The sequence below is a fragment of the Pelophylax lessonae genome, assembly GCF_965119305.1.
Source record: "Pelophylax lessonae genome assembly, chromosome: 5".
Classification (NCBI taxonomy): Eukaryota; Metazoa; Chordata; class Amphibia; order Anura; family Ranidae; genus Pelophylax; species Pelophylax lessonae.
Window position 1 is genome coordinate 66608891 of NC_138772.1, and position 25479 is coordinate 66634369.

Sequence of the window (25479 nt, forward strand, 5' to 3'; positions counted from 1 at the left end):
GTGGGGGGCTTTTGCCTTTGAAAACGCCTTTGCAGGACGAAACGCGTCAGGTACGCTAGCCCCCATGCAGTCACGCTGTTCCAGCCGCGGCCAATCAATCGATTAACATGCCTGTATCAAGCAGTTACATGTGAGTTTTTTACCTTTCTTTTATTAATAAAAATCCGTACATACTTCACCATGTGCGCCCCCATTTGTATTATTGGAGGTCATCCCCTATGTACACCTGGAGTCCATTGAGGTCTACCGGTTCCATGGTCCTATCCGGATGTTCTGTGGCTGTTCGGAGAGGAATTGGGTTGTCTATTCGTTTCTGGTGACTGACTTCGCACGCCTGTTTGACCTTCCTTAACAGGGGGTCCAACTGTCTGGTAAGGGTACATGCTTTATTGTTTGTGTGATCTCTGCCAAGAAACTCCATTTGCAAGAATTTTGTTGGATCTGTGGCTACATTTTCAGCATTTGAATCCTTTTCCTCCACATGGACTTATGGACATTGGTTCACCTCCTTTCCTTTAGTTAGTTATTCCATTTAGTGGCGCTGTACCATCTTTACATAATTTTTTTATACTAACATAACTATATTCAATAGTGTTTTCTTTTATAGTCTGCACAGAGTCAAGCTTTAAATTCCATTTTGCAATGGAATTGCCCTTTACATGCTGCTATGTTGCACACTCACCCTTTTGTGAAGCAAATTGACCTTCGACATGTGGGTTTAACGATATCCAGGATTAAAGCATATCTCAGTAATGACTTTGGAGGCAGAAGGTATTGGCCAATCTCTTCAGTGTTCTCCTCTAAAAAGTCTTGTAGAGTCTGCATAGAGGAGTCATTGTCCTGACTTTGTTTTTTGTCCAGCTCTTCAGCCGTTTCCAGCTTGTATATGACTCCTCCATCTGGGCACTGGGCGCTGCTTGCAGCTTTCTCCTGATCTTTGTCTGTCGGCGAATGCTCTTCCAAACCCAGATCACAGCCAGTTCTTGTCGACTCTGATTCATTTGTACTAGGAAAAGTTTCAAGAATCTAATACGGAAAAGTATATAATATATTGGTATAAAGATGTACACATTTAGAATTAATATAAGTCTGTAGTAGTCATGTAATACACGTGTTTGATTGAATGAGTTGAGGTAATTATATGCTGAACCAAGTGCACCTGAATTGAGCTTGGTGGTCACCCTAAATGTGTGGTGATTAAAGCTCCGTACACACGTACCGAATGTCGGCAGAACAATCGGCCGTCTTTTGTCCGGTGCTGTACTGTCGGCTGAAAAGTGCTAAAGACTGCACACGAATTTTGTCGGCCAACAACAGCCGACTGCAGAAGTGATGTCATGTGATGGTTAACTTTCCGTGTCTTTTTTTTTCTCAGAGCATGCCCAGTCTTGCTAATCTGCTGTTTGTCGGCCGAATTCTGTACTGACTTGCGAACAATCGGCCGCTCTGGTGACGGCCAACAAAATTTTATAGCCTGCACAGCACATTCTGTTCGGCCGAAAAGTCGCAGTCGGTTGTCGGAAGCATCATACTAACAAGCCGACAATCGGCCCATCGGTCGGTGGCCGAATATTTACGGCCGACAATCGCTATGTGTGTACGGGCCTTAAGGGTCCTTTCATGCAGGCTTTCCACCCGGCAGACTCAGTTTTGCTCAGCGGGGGATCAATCCGTCGATCCCCGCTGAGCAGGCGGATAACAGGTCCGTCTCTGCTCTCTGCGCTGAGACTGACCCTATCAGATCCCCGCTCTCCTCTATGGGAGATCGGATGAAAAAGGACTGCCTGTGTTTTCATCCGCCTGGATTTCACAGACAGGATCGGATCGGATAGCAGCGGGTGTCAGTGGACATGTCTCCGCTGACATTTGCTGCTCCATAGGGGTGCATGGAGCATCCGATCAGATCCGCCAGAAAAACTGACAGGCGGACCTGATCTGAAAGCCCTTGTGAAAGGGTCCTAAAGCAGCTATAAACCCTTACATATACCAACTTAAGTGACTGGCCTCAGGTAATACACAGAGATGAAACAATTTCTACAATACCTGTACACCTGTAGCCATCTCTCCTCTACAGTCTCCTAAAGAACACATTTCACACAGCATTTCTGACCTCACAAAGGCAGGGGGCGTTGATCTGATGCCATACACTGTACAACACAGAGAGGAGAGCTGAGTGTAATCTGAGACCTGAGTGAGAGGAATTGACACACCTCCTCTACATGGTTTCACAGGAAAACATGCACATTTGAGGTGGTCAATCACCTGCTGTGTGCTGGAGGGGTGGGCTGGGCCATTTCTCCAGATTGCTTGGTGTAGTCATAGGCTCTTAGAAGTGACTCATTCGGACAATTTAAAACCATGAAAACCTCAGTCCAATACATAAATAGTAGAGGTGCGCATCTCACTGGTCTCACGATTTGATTTGATTCCGCGATGCATCACAATTACTATAAAAGACAAGAGAAGGGCGCACCGAAGTAGTGCAATACCATAAAACATTTATTGGAAAATTGTTAAAACCACGTCATACATTATACTCACAAGAGTATGCTATATAAAAGCATAAAACCAAAGGATTCCTTCGACTATCAAGAGACCGCAGGACCATATTCCTTAATTAGGACAAGCAAACTTGAAGGTGTCCATATAGATAGGGCTAACGCGTGTCGAGGGAGAACCCTCTTCCTCAGAGTCATATGAGTATGTGGTAAATAAATCAGAAGTGCTAACTGCCCATGCATGACCAGATTAAAACACAAGTTAGATCATTAAATCATATAAAATAACTAGGGGGATAGGCCCTCTGTATGCCACTCTTATTCAATATATATATTATGTACTCATTTATACTTAATATAAGTCTGTAGTAGTCATGTAATACATTATATATGTGTATATATATATATATATATATATATATATATATATATATATATATTTTTTTTTTTTTTTATAAAAAAACAAAAAAAATATGACAGGTAATATCTAGGCGCCTGTACAACAGAGGTCAGTTTTTCAGATCACCAGGTTTCTCAAATCCTTGAGTGCCCTGGAATACAAGATTTCCCAGCTTCTTTGGCATGGGAGCCTGGCTCTGCCACCACCCATGCCTTACTACTAACCAGAGAAGCTGCCCAACACATGTACTGCCTAACTGCAAAGCTAGCGAGCCTAATACTTCCAGCAAGCAGAATCCAGGGGACCTGAGGAATAGAACTGGAAGACTGAACTGATGTGCAGGTATCCAGAGGTGGCGGTTCAAGAAATCTTCATTTTAAGTTTGCTTTAACCGGACAATGGATTCTACAACTACTTTTTTAAGTGCATTTTAATTACCTGCTTTTAATGCTGATTACAGTCTGAAAGCCATTTAATGTTTTCAGTGTAGGCTAAAACAATTATAGCAGAGTGGTGTAATTAAAACGTTTGCATGTGACAATGTACTCAGTGAATGGCCGCATTCAGAGACAAAGTCAGATATAATTACTTCAATGGAAAGCAGATTAACAATACACTTCGAACATTTACAGACTACCCACCAAAGCATGGACAAAATCTACCATAAGTAATTACATCTAGTGCAAACCAATTAAAAATCCAGTCTTGCAGTAATGTAGTTGTATAATTAAACACCAAAATCAAGCAGCTACTTCCTCCACATATAAACCCACACAACATTTTATGGATAGAGAGGTCTATGACTATACTGTGCTGTCTAGGTGCATAAAGGGTAACAAAAAACACAAACCAATACGATGATAAACAATCTTCCATATAGCCGATAAATACAACTGAGATAATACTTAAAGTCGTTGTAAACTTCAGACTTGAAATATGAACAAAGCACATCTCTCTATAATGTGTACTTGTCTCAATCCTAAGCACAAGAATGAGTATTAAATATAAATTTCTGTCTGCTGTTTCGTTCCTCTGCTATCTGCAGAGTCACTTCTGACATGTTTTTCTGACACCAAGAGAAAAAAGGTGACAGGGGAGGGACCTCCAGCTGACTGACAGCCTCAGCTCTGCTCCTGTGTGCTATGTAAAGGGGGTGTGTCCCTTCCCTCCAATCAGTTCTCAGAGCTCTCCTCAAAGCTTTGCAGAGTGTAACTTCCACTATCCGCCCCTTTTTTTCTGATTGCTCAGACAAGCTTTCTAAATTCTGGACTTTAGAGAAGAGAACACTGCAGATGCAGATAAACAAGCACAACTTAAGTAGGAGGATTTGTTTTAATCTCTGTGTATCATCTGAGGCCAGTCATTTCACTGGGTATATGTAAGGGTTTACAACTACTTTAAGGCAGGAAGTCTATTAATCTGAGTTTTAAAAAGTCCGGAATATGTGGATGTTCTCACAGGCCATATGTGCTGTTTATAAGGCTTTAGTGAGCTCAAAGAAGGGATGGTACTGGAATCAGGTGACCCCTAACACTTTAAAAGATCAGTTTAGTGTTCTCTACTTGATCCCCCCGCACAGTCGATTGTCCGGTGGCGCACCCCCCCTTGACCCCATTGCCAGTCTGCGCCCTGCTTCCACCCCTGGAAAGTGGCCAGACCACCCAAATGGCCCCAGCGTATGTGGAGGGGGGGGGGGCAGGATGAGGGACTCAACAGGCGGGGGGTGCCTGTAGGAAAAAGGTGAACCCAGGGGTCTGACCGTCCCAAGGAGGGGCCCACGCCCACCCCAAAACCCTCCAGGGGGAGAGGGGGAACAGCTACTCAGAAACCATACCAGGAACCAGGCAGGCACCACTCCAGACAGAACCCCTCTCCATCTAAATGGGGGGGGTTGCCGGCCAGGAGGAACACTGTGACTCGGGCCTAGACCCTGTCATATGCAACCGCGCGAGGCGTTTAACTCGCAGGCCGACCTAGTGCAGAGGTCTGCGTGCGCTCGCTGGCCAGACTGGGTTGACCACTGGATCTAGTTATCCAGCCCGTTGCCAAGTCCAGCAGTTGATTGTAGATCTCACAGGAAAAATCCAGGAGAAAAAAATGTTCTATCTAAAAAATGTTGGCAGGACCAAAGATCCCAGCAAGGAACTAGGTCCTTACTCCTGACTAGGCAGAAAAAAACTGAGTGGCTATAGCAGAGAGAGGGAGTATACTCCCCGGGACTGCCCATGGGTGTAGCCAGAATTTTTTCTGCCTAGTGTCCTACTCCAGTAATGGGCAGTATAACCCAATGGCTATAAATACCAGGAGCTGTGTTCATCAATGAGCGAAAGAGAAACATGAATTATTCATTCGGCACTGCAACTTTAAATCATATGTGATGGTTGGTTCATTTTTTACTATAAAAGAAAAAAATGCTGGAAGCTTACTTTATTGGTGGTCTGGAAAGCAAATGGCTCCGACTGAAGCCTAGCAATCAGAAAGTACCGCAGCCTTGAATTTGGAATGCCGAGCTAGTAAAACAAGAAACACAAAGCAAAAGATTTAATGAAGGCCTAGCATGAAATTTTGGCAGCCACATAACATGAGCATAGCAGAGCAACCACAATAGAGATTATACATAAAAACGAAAGGGCAAAGTCACGTGTTTCCAATAGCAACCAGTAACATACCAACCAAATTTCAATTTTTTTAGATAAATAACAACTGAAATATGTAGCAAAAGACCACACAACTTCCCTTTCCACCAGAATTTAGAAATCAGGCTGGATATACTAATTTCCATCTGTGTTATTTTCTTGTACAGATTTTCTGTTTTAGTTATCAAACACTACTGAAGTCAGTGCAATTAAAAATTACACATACAGTGCATCTGGAAAGTATTCACAGCACTTTTTCCACTTTTTTATGTTACAGCCTTATTCCAAAATGGATTAAACAAATTATTTGCCTTACAAACAATACCCCATAATGACAACATGAAAGAGGTTTGTTTGAAATCTTTGCAAATTTATTAAAAATAAAAAAAACGAAAAAATCCCATGTACATAAGTATTTACAGCCTTTGCCATGACACTCAAAATTGAGATCAGGTTCATCCTGTTTCCACTGATCATCCTTAAGATGTTTCTACAACTTGACTGAAGTCCATCTGTGGTAAATTCAGTTGACTGGAAATTAATTTGAAAGGTACACACCTGTCTATATAAGGTCCCAAAGTTAACAGTGCATGTCAGACCACAAACCAAGCCATGAAGTCCAAGGAATTGTCTGTAGACCTCTGAGATAGAGTTGTATCAAGGCACAGATCTGGGGAAGGGTAAAGAAAAACTTTTGCAGCTTTGAAGGTCCCAATGAGCACAGTGGCCTCCATCATCTGTAAATGGAAGTTTGTATACATCATTCCCACAACTTGGGTTCTTTTGGACCTTTGGTATGTGATAAAAGTAGGGCATTTTGAAATAGTTGTTAAGGAAGAACAATTTCTCTGACGTATTAATAACTCCATTACCCAGAGCCTGATCAACCAATTCATGCAATTCCGATTTGTATCCAGGTAGAGGATCCTCACTTAAACTTTCAAAAGTTTTATCATCCGACAAAAGTCTATGGGCCTCTCTGAGGTAATCTATTCTATTTTGAATCACTATGCCTCCTCCCTTATCAGTTATCCGTATCACAATATCATGATTTTTCTTAAGCGTATCTAAAGACGCTCGTTCGGGGTGGGATAGGTTATGCGCGCTAATTTTCCCTTTTGGCTGCATACATATTTTCTTAAAATCTGCATATACCATGGAGTAATATGTTTTGAACGTTATAGGGATAGCTGTGGAAGTAGGAGGCTTAAGGGTAGGAATGAAGAACATCAAAATACATTGTTCATCACCAGTTTTAATGATCAACATTGGGCCATTAAGAAGGCTATTCAAAAACATTGGCCGATCCTAGGACAGAATACAGCCCTGGGTCGAGTACTTCCCAAAAAACCCAAGGTGGTCTTTACGGGCAAATAATGTTAAGAGCATGATGGCACCAAACCGAATTCGGAACAAACAGCACATAGTTAAGGATTTCCCCCTGTTTTTGAACATGGTGGGATCCTTCAAATGTAAACTAAATAGGTGTAAGGCCTGTGCATTTATACATAATGGCAAAAAATAATTTTTGTAATAGAGATGAGTGGTCTTTTAACATTCAGGAATTTAGCTATTGCAGTACCCAATTTGTTGTATATGGAGTCAGGTGCCTGTGTGGTTTGTTCTATGTGGGTAGAACAGTTCGGCTATGTGAACCAGGTTTGGCGAACATCACCGCTACATAGAACAAAAAAAGGACAAGCATAGTGTCCCTCTGCATTTTTCCAAATGCATGGGGTAGTACGGTGGGATTGGAGCTGTTTGGCATTGAGGCCATTTCTATGGCTTTGCCTGAAGGTGAAAGGTTTTCACGGCTATGCATGTGAGGAACCTTTTGGATCTTCACGCTTAACTCAATGTCCCCTGTGGGGATGAAGGAGGAGCTGGAGGTTAGTACCTTAATTTAGGTTTGAAACAATTAAATCTTTTTGGTATAAAAAAATATATTTTTCTATTGTGTGTGTGTGTAACCAATCATTATTTTTGAATAATTTATTCTTTGATGGAATGATTATGTTATTATGGTGTTTTTTATTTGCTTTTGCTGATTCCCCTTACTAATGTGATATTTGAGTCTGTTCCCCTTTAAGATGTAAGTGAGGGGATGGGCTTATGCATATAAATGGTGGTAGGGCACCAGCAAAGGCGGGACCTGAAGGAGGCCACGCCTCTGAAACGCATTTTCTAGCAACTACGTTGGTGTTGTGTGATGTCGGGAGACATCTCTCTCTCCGTAGTGCCTCTGCCTGTGGTCTCCGTAGGCTTCCCTTCACGTCAACAGGCGCGGTGATGGCTGGTCCGGGCGCAGGCGCACTCCAACCTGCAGGCTCCGAGTCGGATGTCATCACTCCCGGAAGTTACTGCCTGCGGTCTGGAGAGAGAGCAGGTGGCCATGTGCGGCTTCTCGCAGGAGAAGACTATTGATGTCCTATCTTTATATCGATGTGCCTGATGTCCATTTTCAAAATGTGAGTTTGTCAACCTTCAGCCTTTCTACTTTTCAATAAACGGTGTTATGCTAGGGCGGCTGTGCGCTCTCTTCTCTTTTTTCCTTTGTGCAGTTAATTGTCCACCACCCAGTGGAGGGTAAGGTGAGCTGCAACGCCCCATCATTGATATCTCCGTGTGTGCTTTTCCAAAAGGATCACCAGCCTGGGCATATGAGTTGTGGATCAGCGCATGAACTGGTAATTTGTGGCAGTATGGAAAAACTCTGTGAATGTCCTTGAGTGGCCCAGCCAGAGCTCAGACTTGAACCCAATTGAACATCTCTGGATTGATCTGAAAATGGCTGTGCACCGATGCTCCCCATCCAACCTGATGGAGCTTGAGAGATCCTGCAAGGAAAAATGGGAGAAACTGCCCATAAATAGGTGTGCCAAGCTTGTGGTATCATACTCAAAAATACTTGAGGCTGTAATTGGTGTCAAAGGTGCTTCAACAAAGTATTGCGCAAAGGCTGTGAATACTTATGTACATGGTATTTTTTATTTTTAACTGGTTGCCGACCGCGGCAAGTACATATACTGCGGCGGTCAGCCCCGGCCAGGCAAAGTGACGTATATATACGTCACTAGCCTGTCACTTGCTTGTGAGCCAACAGCGGGCGAGCGCGCGCCCGCCCGCCCCGGCTCGTTCCCTGGGAAGTCCGTGCGTGTGACCGGCGGACCCGATGTCCGCCGGTCACTCGCGATCGTCCTCCGTGAAGGGAGAAAGGCAGGCGGCTGATGTAAACAAGCCGCCTGTCATTCTCCCCGGTGTAGGAATGGTGACCATACGGTTCTACTATGTAGGACCCTTGATCACTGTTCCTACACCAGCAGCCATGTCCAATCACAGTAAGAAGCACGCCCCTAGGGACACACTTAACCCCTCCTTCCCCAATAAAGTTAACCCCTTCCCTGCCAGTGTCATTTTTCAGTAACAGTGCATATGTATAGCACTGATTAGTAGTAATGTTACTGTTAACCCCAAAAGTGTCAAAAATGTCAGTCAAGGGTCCGATCTGTCCGCCGCAATGTCGCAGTACCGCAAAAAAATCGTAGATCGCCGCCATTACGCGTTAAAAAAAAAAACACCAAAAATGACAGAAATCTTTCCCTTTGTTAGTAAACGCGATAACTTTTGCGAAAACCAATCAAAAATACGCTTTTTGCTATTTTTTTTACCAAACATATGTAGCAGAAAACAAATTGGCCAAAAATGTTAAAAAATTTTAATTTTTAAATTTTTTTTTGGGGAATTTCATATAAAAAAAATGTGAAAAATATTGTTATTTTTGCAAAATCGTCGCTCTTTTTTTGTTTATAGCGCAAAAAGTAAAAATCGCACAGGTTATCAAATACCACCAAAAGAAAGCTCTGTTTGCGGGAAAAAAAGGACGTCAAATTCGTTTAGGTACAGCGTCGCACAACCGCGCAATTGTCCGTTAAAGTCACGCAGTGCCGAATCGCAAAATAGGCCCTGGTCAGGAAGGGGGTAAAATCTTCCGGGGCTTAAGTGGTTAATCAATTTGCAAAGATTTCAAACAAACTTCTTTCACGTTGTCATTATGGGGTATTGTTTGTAGAATTTTGAAGGAAATAATGAATTTATTCCATTTTGGAATGAGGCTGTAACATTACAAAAAGGTGAAAAAAGTGAAGCGCTGTGAATACTTTCCGGATTCACTGAACATTTATATTATCAGGTGTATTCAATAAAGGATTGCAAATGGCAATGATGATGCACACAGTGCAATAACTCAGACACTCACAGGTGCATTGGGCCATATGAGCTGAGTGTCATTAGTCACATTTGGCCATATTTTTAGTGTCTGCACATGAGCATTTGCACGCATTTGAGTTTTTTTTTTTTTTAACCAATATAAAGAACGTTACTAGGCAAGGAAACACATTACACACACAAAAACACACATTACATGCAAGTTTTTCAGGTGCTCCCACTGAAGTCTATTAAGGCAAAAAAGCATGAAAAAGAAGTTCATGTGTTTTTTTTTTTTTTTTTTAGCCTCAAGCTTCATGTGACATGTGAACAGGCACTATTAAATATAATCAAAATCCTAGTGTTGTGTATTAAAGTGTTTCTAATGAAGCTTTACAATTTACAATTGTAAATTATTTGCTTTAACTGTGACTCGGGGGGGGGGGGGGGGGGGGCAGATTACTGCAGAGAGACCATTGCTCTCACAGTCCAGCAGTGTGGAAAGTAGCTGATGGCCCCCCTTCATCAAACCACAGTTTTGGATACAGTGGGAAAGTATTAGAACCCCTGTCAGGTTTTACTGCTGTCATGTGCATTTGACAAAGGGACAGCCTGCTGCATTTTTTTACATGTAAACATAGCTCAAACGCATGTAAATGCAACCCAAAAAAAGAGAAATTTCCCTAGAATATGCACTGCTAACGCTCCACAAAGGTGCTATAAGTGCACTGCAAATGCATGTAAAAGAACATGCAGCACTGCATACTGTTGCAGTGCAAACAAGCTCTTAAGCCCCGTACACACGTACCGATGGTCGGCATACAAATGTTCCTCTTTTCTCCCCGGGATGTCGGTGTCTGCTGAAAAGTGCAAAGACAGCACAAGGACAGCACAAGAATTTTGTCCGCCGACTGCAGAAGTGATGTCATGTAATGGTTAACTTTCCCTGTGTTTTCTATTTTCTGAGCATGCCCAGTCTTGCAAATCTGCGGTCTGTCGGCCGAATTGTGTACTGACAGGCGAACAATCGTCCGTTCTGGTGTCGGCATACAAATATTTTCATGTTTGCAAGAAAGACTTTTGTCCGCGGATTGTGCGCAGACATCTGTCGGAGGCACCATACTAACACGCGTACAATCGGCAGATCCTTCGTCCACCGACGTTTGTATGCCGACGATCGGTACGTGTGTACGGGCCTTTAGACAGATTTCCCCTTACCTAAGCTGGCCATAAATTGAACGCTGAAAGAAAAAAAAACGTAGCCGATTCCTTTTGTAGTGCAGATGAACAAATCAGCACATGCAGCAAATTTATTTTAACAACAAGCTTCCAGCTGTCACCATATACATCAGATTGAAAGCAGCCACTGTTCGGATGAAAAATTTCCAGCAGGCTCCTATAATAAAGAGAGTGGGGCTGGCAGGGCCACACAATTTGTACAGTGCATGGCCAGCTTTACTGTCCCTGTGACAACTGTTTCAACAAATGGGATGCAAGAGGAATTCTACATAGACAGAATTAAAAATGCATTTTTTAAGTATGCAAAGAATAAAGGCCTCAACTACTCACTGCTGTCAGAGATCCTTGTTTTCCCTCACTACCTGTCTGGTGAAACCGTTGTCACTGTCAGTGAGGGGCAATCTAACAGAGCCCTGGATGGCAGTAAAAACCTAACCAGGGGTTCTAACCCATACTGTCGCTATCCAAAGCTAAAAAAAAAAACAATTTGGTTTGACAAACTTTAAAGCTCCAGGGAAAGTAAAAATCCATCCTTGGAGTGGGGGCTGTCCCTGCACTACAAAGGTTAACCTATTTAATACAAGACACTGTCACCCTTCTCTTCCTGCCCAGGCCAATTTTCAGCTTTCAGCTCTGTTGCACTTTAAATGACAATTGCGCCGTTTTTTTTTTTTTATTTTTTTTAAGACAGATAGAGCTTTTTTGGTGGTATTTAAAGTGGAGTTCCGGCCTCAAAAATCACTTTGGGCCATCCGCTTGCTGAAAATCACCTATAAAAGAAATGGATAGTCCCGATTTTTTTTTTCAATTACTTACCTTGTTATTGAAGAAAATATACTTACCATTCTTCCACTTCCTCCCTCTGCGGCTGCAGCACGCGGTATCTCTTCCTGCTTGCATTGACTCCTGGGAGCTAAACGTCATCGCTCCCAGGAATAAATGCGCTTGCACCGGCCCCGCTCGTCACTTCCGGTGCAGGCCCGTCATTCCCTGCTAAACAGCTTCTGGGCATGCCAAGAAGCTGTGCAGGGATGACACGCCGGCACCGGAAGTGACGAGCGGGGCCAGTGCAGGGCATTCTGGGACCGAAGAGGACGCCCTGGCTTCAGCTGCCCACACCTGAGATGGCAGCGCTGGGCAAGAAATTTTCAAGGTAAGTATGTCTTCTAAAAGGTAAGTGCAACCTGGGACAGTTCAGAGGCTATCCATTATGAAATGCACTAGCTCTGACTGTCCCGGGGGTATTTTTATCCTTAAAAACGTTTCCGAGGCCGGAACTCCGCTTTAATCACCACTGGGTTTTTCAATTTTTGCTCAACAAACGCAAAAAGACTGTCAATTCAGAAAACAAAAGTTTTTCCTAGTTTCTGTTATAAAATTTTGCAAATAAGTAATTTTTCTTCTTCACTGATGTGCACTGATGAGGCTGCACTGACGGACACGGGGCACTGATAAGCTGCACTGATATTCAGGACACTGATGATCAGTGCCCTGATTATCAATGTAAACAGTGTGCTGACAGGCTTGCCGGTTATCAGCTCTCCTTTCCTCACACTGACACAGTGGGGAAAAGATTGCCGAAGCCCAGAAAGTCTGCTTACACGTGATCAGCTGTGATTGGACACAGCTGATCACATGGTAAAGGGCCTCTGTGAATGACTCTTTACACCGATCTGTTATCAGCTGTGTCCAAAAAACACAGCGGTCACAGAGCGTGCCCAAAGCATGCCGCAGGGGGTGAGGTTCCGGAAGGACGTCTATGGGCGCCCTCCCAGAACTATAGTACCACGCTGTAGCTGTCTTTTGGCTATAGCGCAGTACTGGAGTGATTAAATGCCCATATATATCTAAGACCAGGGAAAACAATTTTACTTACCTGATCCCCTGCAGGCTCCTCAGCACTGCAAGACTGGTCCCCACAGCCTCTTCTCCCATATCCCCTGGCGGTTGGATGACTGTGATGTCATCCAAACTAATGAGGGACCATAGCATGAGGACAGGGAAATAGTCCACTTCTCGGGGGAGCAAAAGCTCAGGAACAGTGGTGGCTGGTCATACGAGGCGTCGCCCCCTAATCTACATGCGGGGCGCCGGATGCATGGAGTTCAATGGGGCTTTTTTTTTTTTTTAGCCATTTTTTTTAGCCATGTGATTAGAGCCAGAGGCTCTCACAGGCTAATAAAAACGGTGGGCTCGGGGCGCAGAGCAGAGCGCCCCGAGCCCACCCAGTTGTGTGACAATAGCGAATGAAAATTCGCTATTGTCACACGGATCCTCCTCCTGGCCAACCAGGAAGCGGGTTTTGAGACCCATTTCCCGTTTGGCCGAAAAGAGATGCCATGCAATTGGGCATGGAGGAGGAGGGAGGAGACGCAGAAGATGGGGAAGAAGCCGAAGCCACCGCCGCCTGCTGCTGCATCCAGGCAGGGTGAGTGAGCGGGGAGGGTCCTGTCTGTCCCCTCCTATCTCCCTGTGGTCCGGGGGGGGGGGGGGGTTTGGTGTGCGGCCTGGTGTGGTCTGGGGGGGGGGTATGGTGCGGTCGGTCTGAGGCTGCCCCCTCCCAGGCCCATGGAGCACCAGCCGCCACTGCTCAGGAAAGTAAAATTGCTTTCTCCATCCCCTAGACCTAACGAACCCTTGTAATGTGGGGCCAGTCCCAATATAAAGGAGCATTTTACTTTTCCTGGAATTATGCGTTAAGTGTTCATGGTAATGTTTAAAACACATTTACAAAAACAAAAATATAAATGAAGTGATGAATGCTGGTAACTTTTCCCTTGGCTGGTGTGTCCCGTAAGGGAAATGTACCAGTTCCAAGGCCACATACTGATTTTCTTTTGCCCAGAAACAGTCCACGGTCTTAACCATATGCATGGGGAAGAAAGGTAATAGATGCAAATAGAAAAAAGACACGCACAAAAAACAATCTTACACCAATACACAAAAAAAGTAAAAATAAAATTCACTAAGCAGCATGAAGTCATTACTTACACATGTTGGGGAGAGAAGGAACTCCTGGAAATGATACCCACAATTCTGCAAAGTTTTGATCAAGGTGCCTCTAGCAATGAAATAATATTATTAAGCAGAACTCAAAGTTATTCCAGTAAACTGTCCAACTTCTCTGTACGCTGTGCTGCCAAACTGTGCAAAGCAACTGGATGCCCACCCTAATTATCAGTGCTTGTTTTCTTGTTCTTCATTTTTGTTATTTTCTGCCCTATATCATTATAAGTGGGACTAAACGCTCCTATCCTTTTCAGCCAAGGAAGTTGCCATCTTAGCTTCTGTTTGATATTCAACTGTCATGGTGCTGCACATGTGATCAGTTATGACACCAGCCTTTTGATGGTTTGACAGTTTGGTTGAGGGCACAAGCCAATGTGACAGTTACATTCCCGGCATGACGGGAACGTAATTGTTTTTTGAAGTTTTTAAATCAATGGTTTTAGTTCCAGTTTGAAGTAGATGTAATCTCTAAATCAAATGCATCAAGTTTGCTAATATGCTGTGTACATCTGACATTTGTAGAATAGAACATTTGTTTTCGCCTCTTTTCACGTTTGTTCTTTTTCAGCACTGCCGATCTTCCTGTCTATATGCCTTCTAATGATGGCGGCAAGTCATTACTTAGGGGGTTTCTTGATATTGACAATAGTGGACCATGCCATCACAGCATCTTTACAGTCCCTATTCAAAGCCTGTGTGAAAGGGTGGCAATGCAGCATCACAGGTGGTAGACAGGGACAGTGGTTATCACTCATAACAGGAAGAAGGGCCTTTAAGGTAGGATCACCAGGTATGTTTTGATAAAAGATTTAAATTTAAAGGGACCCTGTCAGGTGACAGTAAAATTAAGATGAAACCTCCCTGCAAAAGAAGAGCTTTTATACATGTCTTATGCTTGTGTCTTCTACCTTCCCCCTGTTTCTGGGCTGCAACCTCTCTTTAGCACATCGGGGAGAATCACTTTCAACCCATACGTCACTGTTGAGTACTGCAGTAATGTATAGGGTTAGTGAATAGAACAATGGTGTGCAATCTCTCTTAACCACTTTAAGACCGGAAGGATTTACCCCCTTAATGACCAAGCCCTATTTTGCGATTCGGCACTGCGTTACTTTAACGGACAATTGCGCGGTCGTGCAACGCTGTACCCAAACTAAATTTATGTCCTTTTTACCCATAAATAGAGCTTTATTTTGGTGGTATTTGATCACCTGTGCGATTTTTATTTTGCGCTATAAACAAAAAAAGAGCGACAATTTTGAAAAAAAAAAAACAATATTTTTCACATTCTGCTATATAACATTCCCAAAAAACAAAATTTAAAAATCAAAAGATTTTAACATTTTAGGCCAATTTGTTTTTTTGCTGCATATTTTTGGTAAAAAAAAAAATCGCAATAAGCGTATTTTGATTGGTTTGCGCAAAAGTTATTAAAGCGGAGTTCCGGGCACAGAAAAAAATTTTCACTGAACATACCCCCGGGACAGTCAGGGCTAGTACATTCCACAATGGCTAGCCTCTGATCTGTCCCGGTTCGCACTTACCTTTTAGAAGAAATACTCACTTATAAAATTTCTTCCACAGCGTTGCCATCTCTCTTGTGGGCAGCTGAAGCCGGCGCGATCCTCTTCGGCGTCCTCTTCCGTGTCTTCTTCTCCCAGAATGCGCCTGCACCGGCCCCTCTCGTCACTTCCGGGGCGGCGCCGCATTCCTCCACAGCTTCTGGGCATGCCCAGAAGTTGTTTAGCAGGGAATGCGGCGTCGCCCCGGAAGTGACGAGTGGGGCCGGTGCCGTCGCATTGATTCCAGGGAGCGATGACGTTCAGCTCCCAGGAATCATTGCAAGACAAGAAGTGACGGCGGAGCCGCGGCGCTGAGGGAGGAAGTGAAGAATATGTGAGTATATTCGATCTCCGATTACAAGGTAAGTATAAAAAAAAATACCTAACTATCCAATTCCTTTTCAGATTAAGGAGACCAAGTGGACGGGCACAAAAAAAAAAGGTTGATTTTGTGCCCAGAACTCCGCTTTAAACTACAGGAAAGATTTATGTCATTTTTATTGTTTTATTTTTTTTAGCTGGTAATGGCAGCGATCTGCGTTTTTTTGTGGGACTGCGACATTGCGGCAGACAGATCGGACCCCTAACTGACATTTTTGACACTTTTGGGGGTACCAGTGACATTACTACAGTAATCAGTGCTAACAATATGCACTGTTACTGTAATAATGCCATTGACAGGGAAGGGGTTAACCCTGTGGGTGATCAAGGGGTTAAATGTGAGCCTAGGGGAGTGATTCTAACTGTGGGTGGGCGTGGCTTGTGAAATGATCATAGAGACATGTGATCCTATATAGCAGGATCACATAAGCTCTGTGATCATCCCAGGGAGAAGGACGGTCGGCTGCGTTTACAACAGCCGACCGTCCTTCTCTCTCAGCGGAATGATCGCGGATGTCAGGTGGCAATTGGAGCCGCCTGACACCTGCATCGGCTTCCCCGCTGACGAGCAGGGGCAGGAGCGCACCGCCGGCGACGCGCGCTCACCCCCTAGACTCCAGAGAGCGAGCGCCGTACATGTACGGCGATTTGCTTGGGAGCGGCTGACTGCCGCAGTACATCTCCAGCGGGTGGTTGTAAAGTGGTTAATAGAGACTGAGGGAGGATGCAGTGTTGTAACATAGAAATAAGGTGGAACTTTCAGGCCACCCACTTCCCCTAGCCCCCAATGCCCCCACCATCACCCCCTTCCTGGCCTCTATGTCATTAATTTCTTACACCTGGTAGTAGAAAATGTTCACAATGGAAGTAAAGGCCACTTTAAGGTGCACATCAGGAATCCTATCTTTCATTGTTGACTTTGTGAAATTTTTTTCTACAAGCAGGCACAAGAGAATGATGATGTGGGAAGTGGCTAAAGGTGGACTGGAATTTTAAAGGATAAGTTCACCTTTAGAAACATGTGACATGTTACACTGGTATTTAGGGTGTAACATGTTACTAGGCAGCACCCACCTAACCACCCCTTTTACCTTCAAAACCTTGTGCATTTATTTTTTATTTTTTTAAATATGAGTTTATCTTTTAAGGCTCTGACACTCCAGAACGCGTTGATTTTCTGACAGATTGGCAGTGCTGATAACTCTGCGTAGACAGCAGCAGCAGACAAATGCCACTCTAAGCAGATCTTGTTTAGATTGCATTCATGCATTAGCACACACAGCATAACATGATCCTTTTAAAATGGACCTCTACACATTAGCTAATAGAAATCTCTGTTAATATCAAAGGGATAAATGAATAAAGAGTAACACAAGAGCTTGAAAAACTTACCTTTCCTTGAGAAAATGTTGGTAACCTTGCCACATGGGTGAAGGCTTGGGCACTTAGACATGAGATCTCTGTCAAAGTCTATGTAAACCCTCACCTTGTAAAACAACCCATTCAGATTAAAATAGAAATGAAAGGCAAAACATCTGTGTGTAGATATAAAAAACATTAAAACTACCTTTTTTTAACCCTTTTTTTATATATATGTGATCGCATTCCCTCTGTTCTCAGCTGCATAAGAGCTAAGGGAGGAGAAGCAGCAGCACACTGATGTTCCCAGTAAATGGCTTTGCAGGAGAGGTGTGCCAGGACAAATCTGATTTTTGGAAAAGAGCGGGCCAGGTTCTCAGCACAGCTAGAGAACTGACCACATTGTGCTCTCATGTTTAGTGTGGTCAGTTTTCAGTAAGAAAGCAGAGGGACTGGCAGGGATTTCACAAAAAGGAAGCAATACAAAGAGAACATGATACTTGTGACGGTGTTCACCGTCACTGGAATTTAAGGACAGATGGGTGATGGTTTGGACTACTCCAAAGGGGACAGTCATATTCAGGAATAATGTCTCCCTTGTAATATGAAGATTTTTATTCCCTGTATAGTATGAGGTCTCTGACCAGGAAGTACCACTCCTAATATGGTAATTCCAGGAAGTTCAATGAGGAGACGGGCTGGCTAACAATGTTGCTTTTGTCTGAGGTGGCTTTCCATTCACCTATTGTCAGGTGTGCTAATGACCTCACCTGTTGTCTGCTAGGGGATGTACAACCACAGACGGGTGCGAGATGAACAACCACAGACGGTACAGCAAGCGGCTACTCTGGCCGATGAATATCTGGACTCTCGAAGGTCAGGCGAAAACGAGCGCTATACACTATCTCGGCCCAGTTTACCAGCCTCTAAGCTGACTTCAGTACCACCGTGGTCTGCCTCTAGACCCCCAGCCCGACCCAACCCTCCTACCGGACCTAAGTGCTATACCTGTAACCGAACTAGTCATCTGCAACGATATTGCTCTAGCCAAGCCACGAGGTATCGAGAGACTAATCATCCATCCAGACCAGCGGCTCATTGCTACCAGAATGAGCCCAACCATCGAGATGTTCAGGAAGAGTGCGGCGAACTTTTCGAAGCGGATCCTGTCCAAGCTGCTGCCAGAGATAATCGGCAGCACCATCGCCAGGCAGTATGGGTTAATGGGCAGCAGGCCCAGGGACTCCGCGATTCCGGGGCTACGATTACCCTCATCCAGCCTCACATGATTCCCCAGTCAGCCCGGACCGGCCGGACTGTTGCAGTCAGGGTAGCAGGGGGCGAGGTGCTACGTTTATCCACCGCCCAAGTCCTCTTGGATTGGGGCTCAGGGGAGCGACATGTGCGAGTGGGATTACTATGCAAGTTACCCGCAGAAGTACTTTTGGGGAACGATTTGGGCAATTTAACCTGCTCTTATGCACCAGAGGCCGCCATGGCCGGGACCACCAGACGTCACAGCCGCAGTCGCTCTCCCATGTCAAATCGAAGGCGGCATATAGGAAGTAGAGTAAGTCTGGCAAATCCTGATCCTAACTGCTGTTTGGGCGTGTTTGGCCTAAGTCTTTACACAACGGAGCGAGATCTAAGAGAAGTATTTTCAAAATATGGTCCAATGGCTGATGTATCCATTGTGTATGATCAGCAGTCTCGACGTTCCAGGGGTTTCGCGTTTGTCTGCTTTGAAAATGTTGAAGACGCAAAGGAGGCAAAAGAATGTGCAAATGGAATGGAACTTGATGGAAGGCAAATACGTGTAGATTTCTCAATTACAAAAAGGCCCCACACCCCTACACCACGAATGTACATGGGAATGTGGAGGGGTTATCCTGGCAGACAGACCTGGAACCGTAAGATGGACTGTTGGACTGTTTCCCTGGGGGAAGATATGTGACGGTGTTCACCGTCACTGGAATTTAAGGACAGATGGGTGATGGTTTTGACTACTACAAAGGGGACAGTCATATTCAGGAATAATGTCTCCCTTGTAATATGAAGATTTTTATTCCCTGTATAGTATGAGGTCTCTGACCAGGAAGTACCACTCCTAATATGGTCATTCCAGGAAGTTCAATGAGGAGACGGGCTGGCTAACAATGTTGCTTTTGTCTGAGGTGGCTTTCTATTCACCTATTGTCAGGTGTGCTAATGACCTCACCTGTTGTCTGCTAGGGGATGTATTGACACTCAGAGTAAGGTGTATTGGGGGCTCGTTAGGGAACCATTGTTCTGTGTCTGGCTATTGTGTACATTGATTGCCCCCTGGGGCTTCTGTCTCCTTGCACATGGCAGTCCTTCTGGTCAAGCTATCTGACCAATCACTGCTGACTCATTTTCAATTCCTCATTTGCATGGCTAAGGAGGACCAGAAGGGGAACTGCAGGTACTTTACAATTGACCAATAGGAAAGCGGTTGTTGGGGGCAGGATGTTCCAAATTCTGTATAAAAGTGTGCTGTGTTCTTCCAATAAATTGTCTTCCTGTTTGAACTTACATACAGCCTTGCCTGGTGTTTGTTCTAATGGACTCCGAACGGCACATAGCTGTAGTTCGGATCCCGGATCCTTGGTTGACCGAACCATCAGACGTTGCGATCTGCAAGCTGACTCACTAGAAACAGAGGAGTGTCGGGAGAGCGGAAGCGAGCGAGCAAGGGTCTCGTCACAATACTTTTTCATACAAGCACATGGTACAGCAGGCACATATCAGGAATATGAAATGTTGGGTTTACATATTCTTTAACCGCTTCCACCCCGCCCACTGTACATAAACAGTAGGGTGGTAGCTTTGCGCCGATGTACCAGTATGTTGCTCAGAATGGGAGGCCGTTCAGCGGCTTGATTTTGTGATGGCTGTGATCACAGGACACAGACAAGCTCAGAACGGGATATGGGCACTACGATTGGTGGTGATCGTGTCCAATCACAGCCTTCACAGTGTAAACAGAGACATATGTCTCTGTGACAGTTTTCCCTGCTGAGCTCAATGAGGGGGGGGGGTATTGGGGAGCGGAGGAAGCTGCAGCCTGTGCTGACAGCTCTGTGAGCAAATTATACTTTTACACACAGAGCTGTCACAGATCACACAGACTGCAGCCATCCCCACACATAGTACACCAAGCACCACTGTCCCTGTTACATGAACATCTGTCACAGTGTCCCCATGAACATCTGTAGCAGAGCACAAAACATCTGTCACAGTGCCCCATCACATCTGTATCAGTGCACAAAACATCTGCAATAGTGCAGTAGTGTTTCATTGTGACATCAACATCTTTCAGTGTCTGCCGGTGAATGATTAACATTGGTCCCGTACGTAAGTAAACGGCGATCGCACCACACATGCAAGGTATCGCTGCAAACATCAGAGCCAGAGCAATAATTCTAGCAACAGACCTCCTGTGTAACTCTAAACTGGTAAGCAATAAAGGCTTATAAAGCATCGCCTATGGAGAATTTTAAATACCGAAGTTTGGCGCGATTTCACTAGCGTGCAAAATTTTAAAGCATGATATGTTTTGGTATCTATTTACCCAGAGTAACACCATATTTTCTATTTTACGAAAAATGTGGGTATTATATTGTCACTGTGTGCACTGAAATTGTAAAACTGCATTCCAAAAACTGCTGCGCAAATACTGTGTGACATAAAAATTAGCAAAATTCACCATTTTATTTTCTAGGGCTTCTGCTACAAAAACATATAATGTTTGGGGGTTCGAAGCAATTTTCTAGCAAAAATGCAGATTTTTACTTGTAAACAAAAAGTATCGGAATAAGGTCTGGTCTTAAAGTAAATCATGGCTGAAGGTGCTCCTTGGATGTTGGGACTCTCTATGTGGCTAAGCTATGAAAAAGTCTCACACATATGGTATCGCCATACTCAGGACGAGTGGCAAAATGTGTTTTGGGGTGCAGTTGCAAGTATGCCTATACCGTGTGTGAGAAATAACTTGTTAATATGAATTTTGTGGGAAAAAAATTAATTTCTTCATTTTCCAAAGAATTGTGGGAAAAAAATTACAACTTCAAAAAACTCACAATGCCTCTTACTAAATACCTTGGACTGTCTACTTTCCTAAAAGGGGTAATTTGGGGAATATGTGTACTGTCTTGGCATGTTTGGGCCTCAAGAAATGAGATAGGCAGTCAGTACATCAGGTCTGATAAATTTTTAATGATTAGTACCATAGCTTGTAGACTGTATTCACACAGACCAAATAATATACACAGATTTGGGTTATTTTTACCAAAGAAATGTAGAAGCATAAATTTTGGCCACACTTTTTGAAAAAAAAAGTATTTATTTGCAAAATTTTATAACAGAAACTAAGAAAACACATTTTTTTTCATTTGTAGCACAAAAAAATAAAAAAAAACCCCTTCAATTTGCGGCTCCACTGAACTGAGCTTTTTTACCTGGGGCTGCATATTTGCGTACCTCCCTGTGTGCTGGGAGAGGGCTGCATGGCACACTCCCAGCACAGAAACCAGGGTCTCACCAAGAGCCCTAGGCCCTGTTCTAGAGATCAGGACTCAGGACAGTCAGTTCCGGGTCAACTGATTGCTATGATAGGCTCTGATTGGCTATCACAGTGATCAGTCACTGTAAAGCCCACCCTCTTGTCTTCTGTCTCTGTAAATGGACATTATATTAAGAAGAAAAAAGTGTGGAGAGGAAAAAAAAATGTAATAAATAACAATTAAAGAAATAAAATAAAAAAAAAATTATAATTAAAAAAAATACCTAGACCAAGGTTTGATCTAGATCAGTGCCAGAGTTAGTGTTTGGGTCAAGGTCCGGGTCAAAGATTAAGGTTTAAAGGTCAGGGTCAGTATTTTTTGGACAGGATTTTTTTTTTTTTAACTAGTGTCAGTGTAAGCAAAATGAGCACTAATAAATCTGGGCTGTACTACGGGTACAAACAACAACTAACATATATATATATTTTTTTTTTAACTAGTATCAGTGTGTGTTTTAGGTAGAATTTAAAAAAGCAAAATGAGCACTAATAATTCTGGGCTGTACTACGGGAACAAACAACAGCTAAAATATGTGGTATCGCTGCGATCATCAGAAGCAGAAGAATATATTTTGGGTTGTTCTTTGGTGGTAGATCTTGGCAGTAGCAAGTATTATACATTTCAATTTAAAAATTATTATTTTTTTTTACTATTTTGGGCCAATTTTCCTTTGATAAAAAAAATAATGGCATAATGGGAGATATCCATTACCATTTACCACCAAAATGAAAGCCGAATTTGTCCTGGAAAAAAAAAAAGGTAAACCATCTGGATGCACAAAGTAGTTGACGATATGTACGGTTTTACTAACACATTTCAAAATGACAAAATTGGACTTAGGCATTAAGAGCATTTGTTTTACCTTAGGCGTGAAGGGGTTAAATACCACCAAAAGAAAGGTCTATTTATGTGAAAATTCTAATTTAAGGCGCGACAGCACTGAAAGCTAAAATATGGCCTGGGCAGGAAGGGGGTGAAAGTGCCCTGTATTGAGGTGGTTAAGGGGAAGATCAGACCCTGCTGCCAAAACCATTAATTTCAACAATCTGCCCATAAGATTGCATTTAACATGTTTTATGCATGTTATTTACCCCTCAAAGCCTCCCTTTACTAGATGTTCCAAAGCCCTAAGAGTGCTGCTGAGCACCACCATCTTTGATGTGCTATTAGTAGCCCGAGCAGACTCTCCCAGCAGCTTTATAAAAGGTTTATGAGCCCTGAGGAAGGGAGCGTGCCTCTGGAAACACGTCAGCTGTCCAATCACAGGGATGTGTTCCCCTCGACACTGGAGTTGAAATTGACATGCATTTTATCCTTTTAAGTTTGTGAGTTTGTTTTTGGCTTTTGTAGATAAACATTTTAAAGGTGTCTAAGGTAATGCACTAGGCGTTTTCGCCCTCCTTTCTTTCTGTTTTTAGGTTTCTGTAGTAATAGAAGGGAGGCGCAGACGACGTGGGCTAACAAAGACAGTACTTAGACACTCCCAGGTAACGAGAGGGTTATGACATGCAAGGTGGAAGGGGGCAGTGCTAGGGAACTGACTAGTCAAATTTTCTTCAAAGTTCAGAGGCTCTTTGCAAGTGAATAGCAACTAAAAGAAAGAATGGAATGTTCACACACCTTAACCACTCCAGCCCCGGAAGTCTTTACCCCCTTAATGACCAGGCAATTTTTTGCGATTTGGCACTGTGTTCTTTTAAATGACAATTGCGCAGTCGTACGACGCTGTACCCAAATACAATTGATGTCCTTTTTTCCCACAAATAGAGCTTTCTTTTGGTGGTATTTGATCACCTCTGTGGTTTTTATTTTTTGCGCTATAAACAAAAAAAGAGTGACAATTCTGGAAAAAACAAACAATATTTTTTACTTTCTGCTATATAACATTCCTAATAAAAAAAAAATTCAAAATCTAATCTTTTCATCATTTTAGGCAAATTTGTATTCTGCTATATATTTTTGGTAATAAAAAATCCCAATAAGCATATTTTGATTGGTTTGCGCAAAAGTCTACAAACTAGGGGAAAGATTTATGTCATTTTTATTTATTTATTTATTTTTTACTAGTAATGGCGGCGATCAGCGATTTTTAGAGGGACTGTGACAATGCGGTGGACAGATCGGTCCCCTAACTGACATTTCTGATACTTTGGGGGGACCAATGACATTACTACAGTAATCAGTGCTAAATAATATGCACTGTTACTGTAATAATGACACTGGCAGGGAAGGGGTTAACACTGGGGTGATCAAGGGGTTAAGTATGCTCCTAAGGTATGCTTTCTAACTGTGGGGGGGGGGGGGGGGACTCGATCACAGGCAGAGATGCATCGCATACTAGCTCATTATGAAATACTTACCTTAGAATGAAGCCCCGCAGTGCCGCCAGCTCACCTCTATCACGGGTGACATGTTCGGTCATCCTTCTTCCGGGTTTGCGGCATCCGGCCATCTGATTGGCTGGAGCCGCGATGACGTCACATGGTGGGAGCCGACATTCACGGCACAGGGATCTGAAGGAACGGCACGAGCGGCCGTTCATACAGAGCGCATGCGCCAGTGATGTCACCGGCTGCATGCAAAGTAAATGTCTCCTAAACGGTACGTTTAGGACATATTTACAGTACCTATAGGTAAGCCTTATCATAGGTTTACCTATAGGTACAAGTTTCAGAGGAGGGTTTACTTACTGGAGCAGCATTTTCTCTAGGAAAGATAAGTAAGTAATTCAGTCCTTCCATTATTCTGTATTCATTCACACCAGGACGTGTTTACATAGCTTTGAACTATTCTTATAGCTAATATTTAAAACAAACTTTTGTCTTACCGTGCTTCAGATGATTCAAATCCTTTCACGTTTTCCAGAAGAATGTATTTTGGGATTTTCTGAAGTCTAAACACAAAGTACCCATGATTTGCTATGACCCTCTGAACAGTGAGCACATGACTAGGTACCAAAGATGCTTTTTTCCCCCAAAAACTGCCTGACCACCACTCCACTAACCACTCTCATGAATTAACCAGACATGACACCAGCTAGAGCTTAATGACCATAGCAGCCTTTTATTAACCAAATATAAATAACATGTTAAAGCATATTAACATTTTAACACATTAACACACAGACAGTATTCCCAGGGGCCCCAAGGTCCTCGTGTGCATACACTTCAAGTACCTGTGAAACACCATTATAGGCTTCCAGCCACAGAAAACACTTGGAGACAAACCCCTATCACAGGTACCACCAGCCATAATAATGGGAGCCGTACCCAAGACGGGTCCCTACAAAAGTACCTTTTTGCACCTAATTATGACACATCCAAGGACCTCCTGCCCCGCCAACCGCTATAACAAATCACCAAAACCCATAACAGATAAATAGCAAAGACTGAATTGCCATTAAAAACAGTTTACTAAGGGAGGGAGGGGGGGAAGTTGTCCCGTCCAGGCTCTCTCCCAACTACTTCCTACGCTCCCAAATCCTGAAGCCCCTCCTGCTTCGCACTTTCTACCAATCCGGTAAGTCTACCACTTTAATTACCCTTCCTCCCACAACTCCTCCTATATCCAAACCACGTTTTACCCAGTCATGATGGCTCTGTGTCTAAG

General features: G+C 43.5%; 1 protein-coding gene across 1 annotated transcript in view; it reads right to left on the minus strand.

Annotated features, from left to right (window-relative positions):
- Positions 1 to 25479, minus strand: part of TRDMT1 (tRNA aspartic acid methyltransferase 1) — a 111369-nt gene that overhangs the window by 21330 nt on the left and 64560 nt on the right. The window contains exons 5-8 of the mRNA XM_082259641.1: positions 24698 to 24763; positions 13968 to 14037; positions 5325 to 5408; positions 683 to 1026 (exon numbers count right to left, since the gene is read on the minus strand). Of these exons, the coding sequence (XP_082115767.1) occupies positions 683 to 1026; positions 5325 to 5408; positions 13968 to 14037; positions 24698 to 24763 (564 nt within the window). The remainder of the gene's footprint in view (positions 1 to 682; positions 1027 to 5324; positions 5409 to 13967; positions 14038 to 24697; positions 24764 to 25479) is intronic.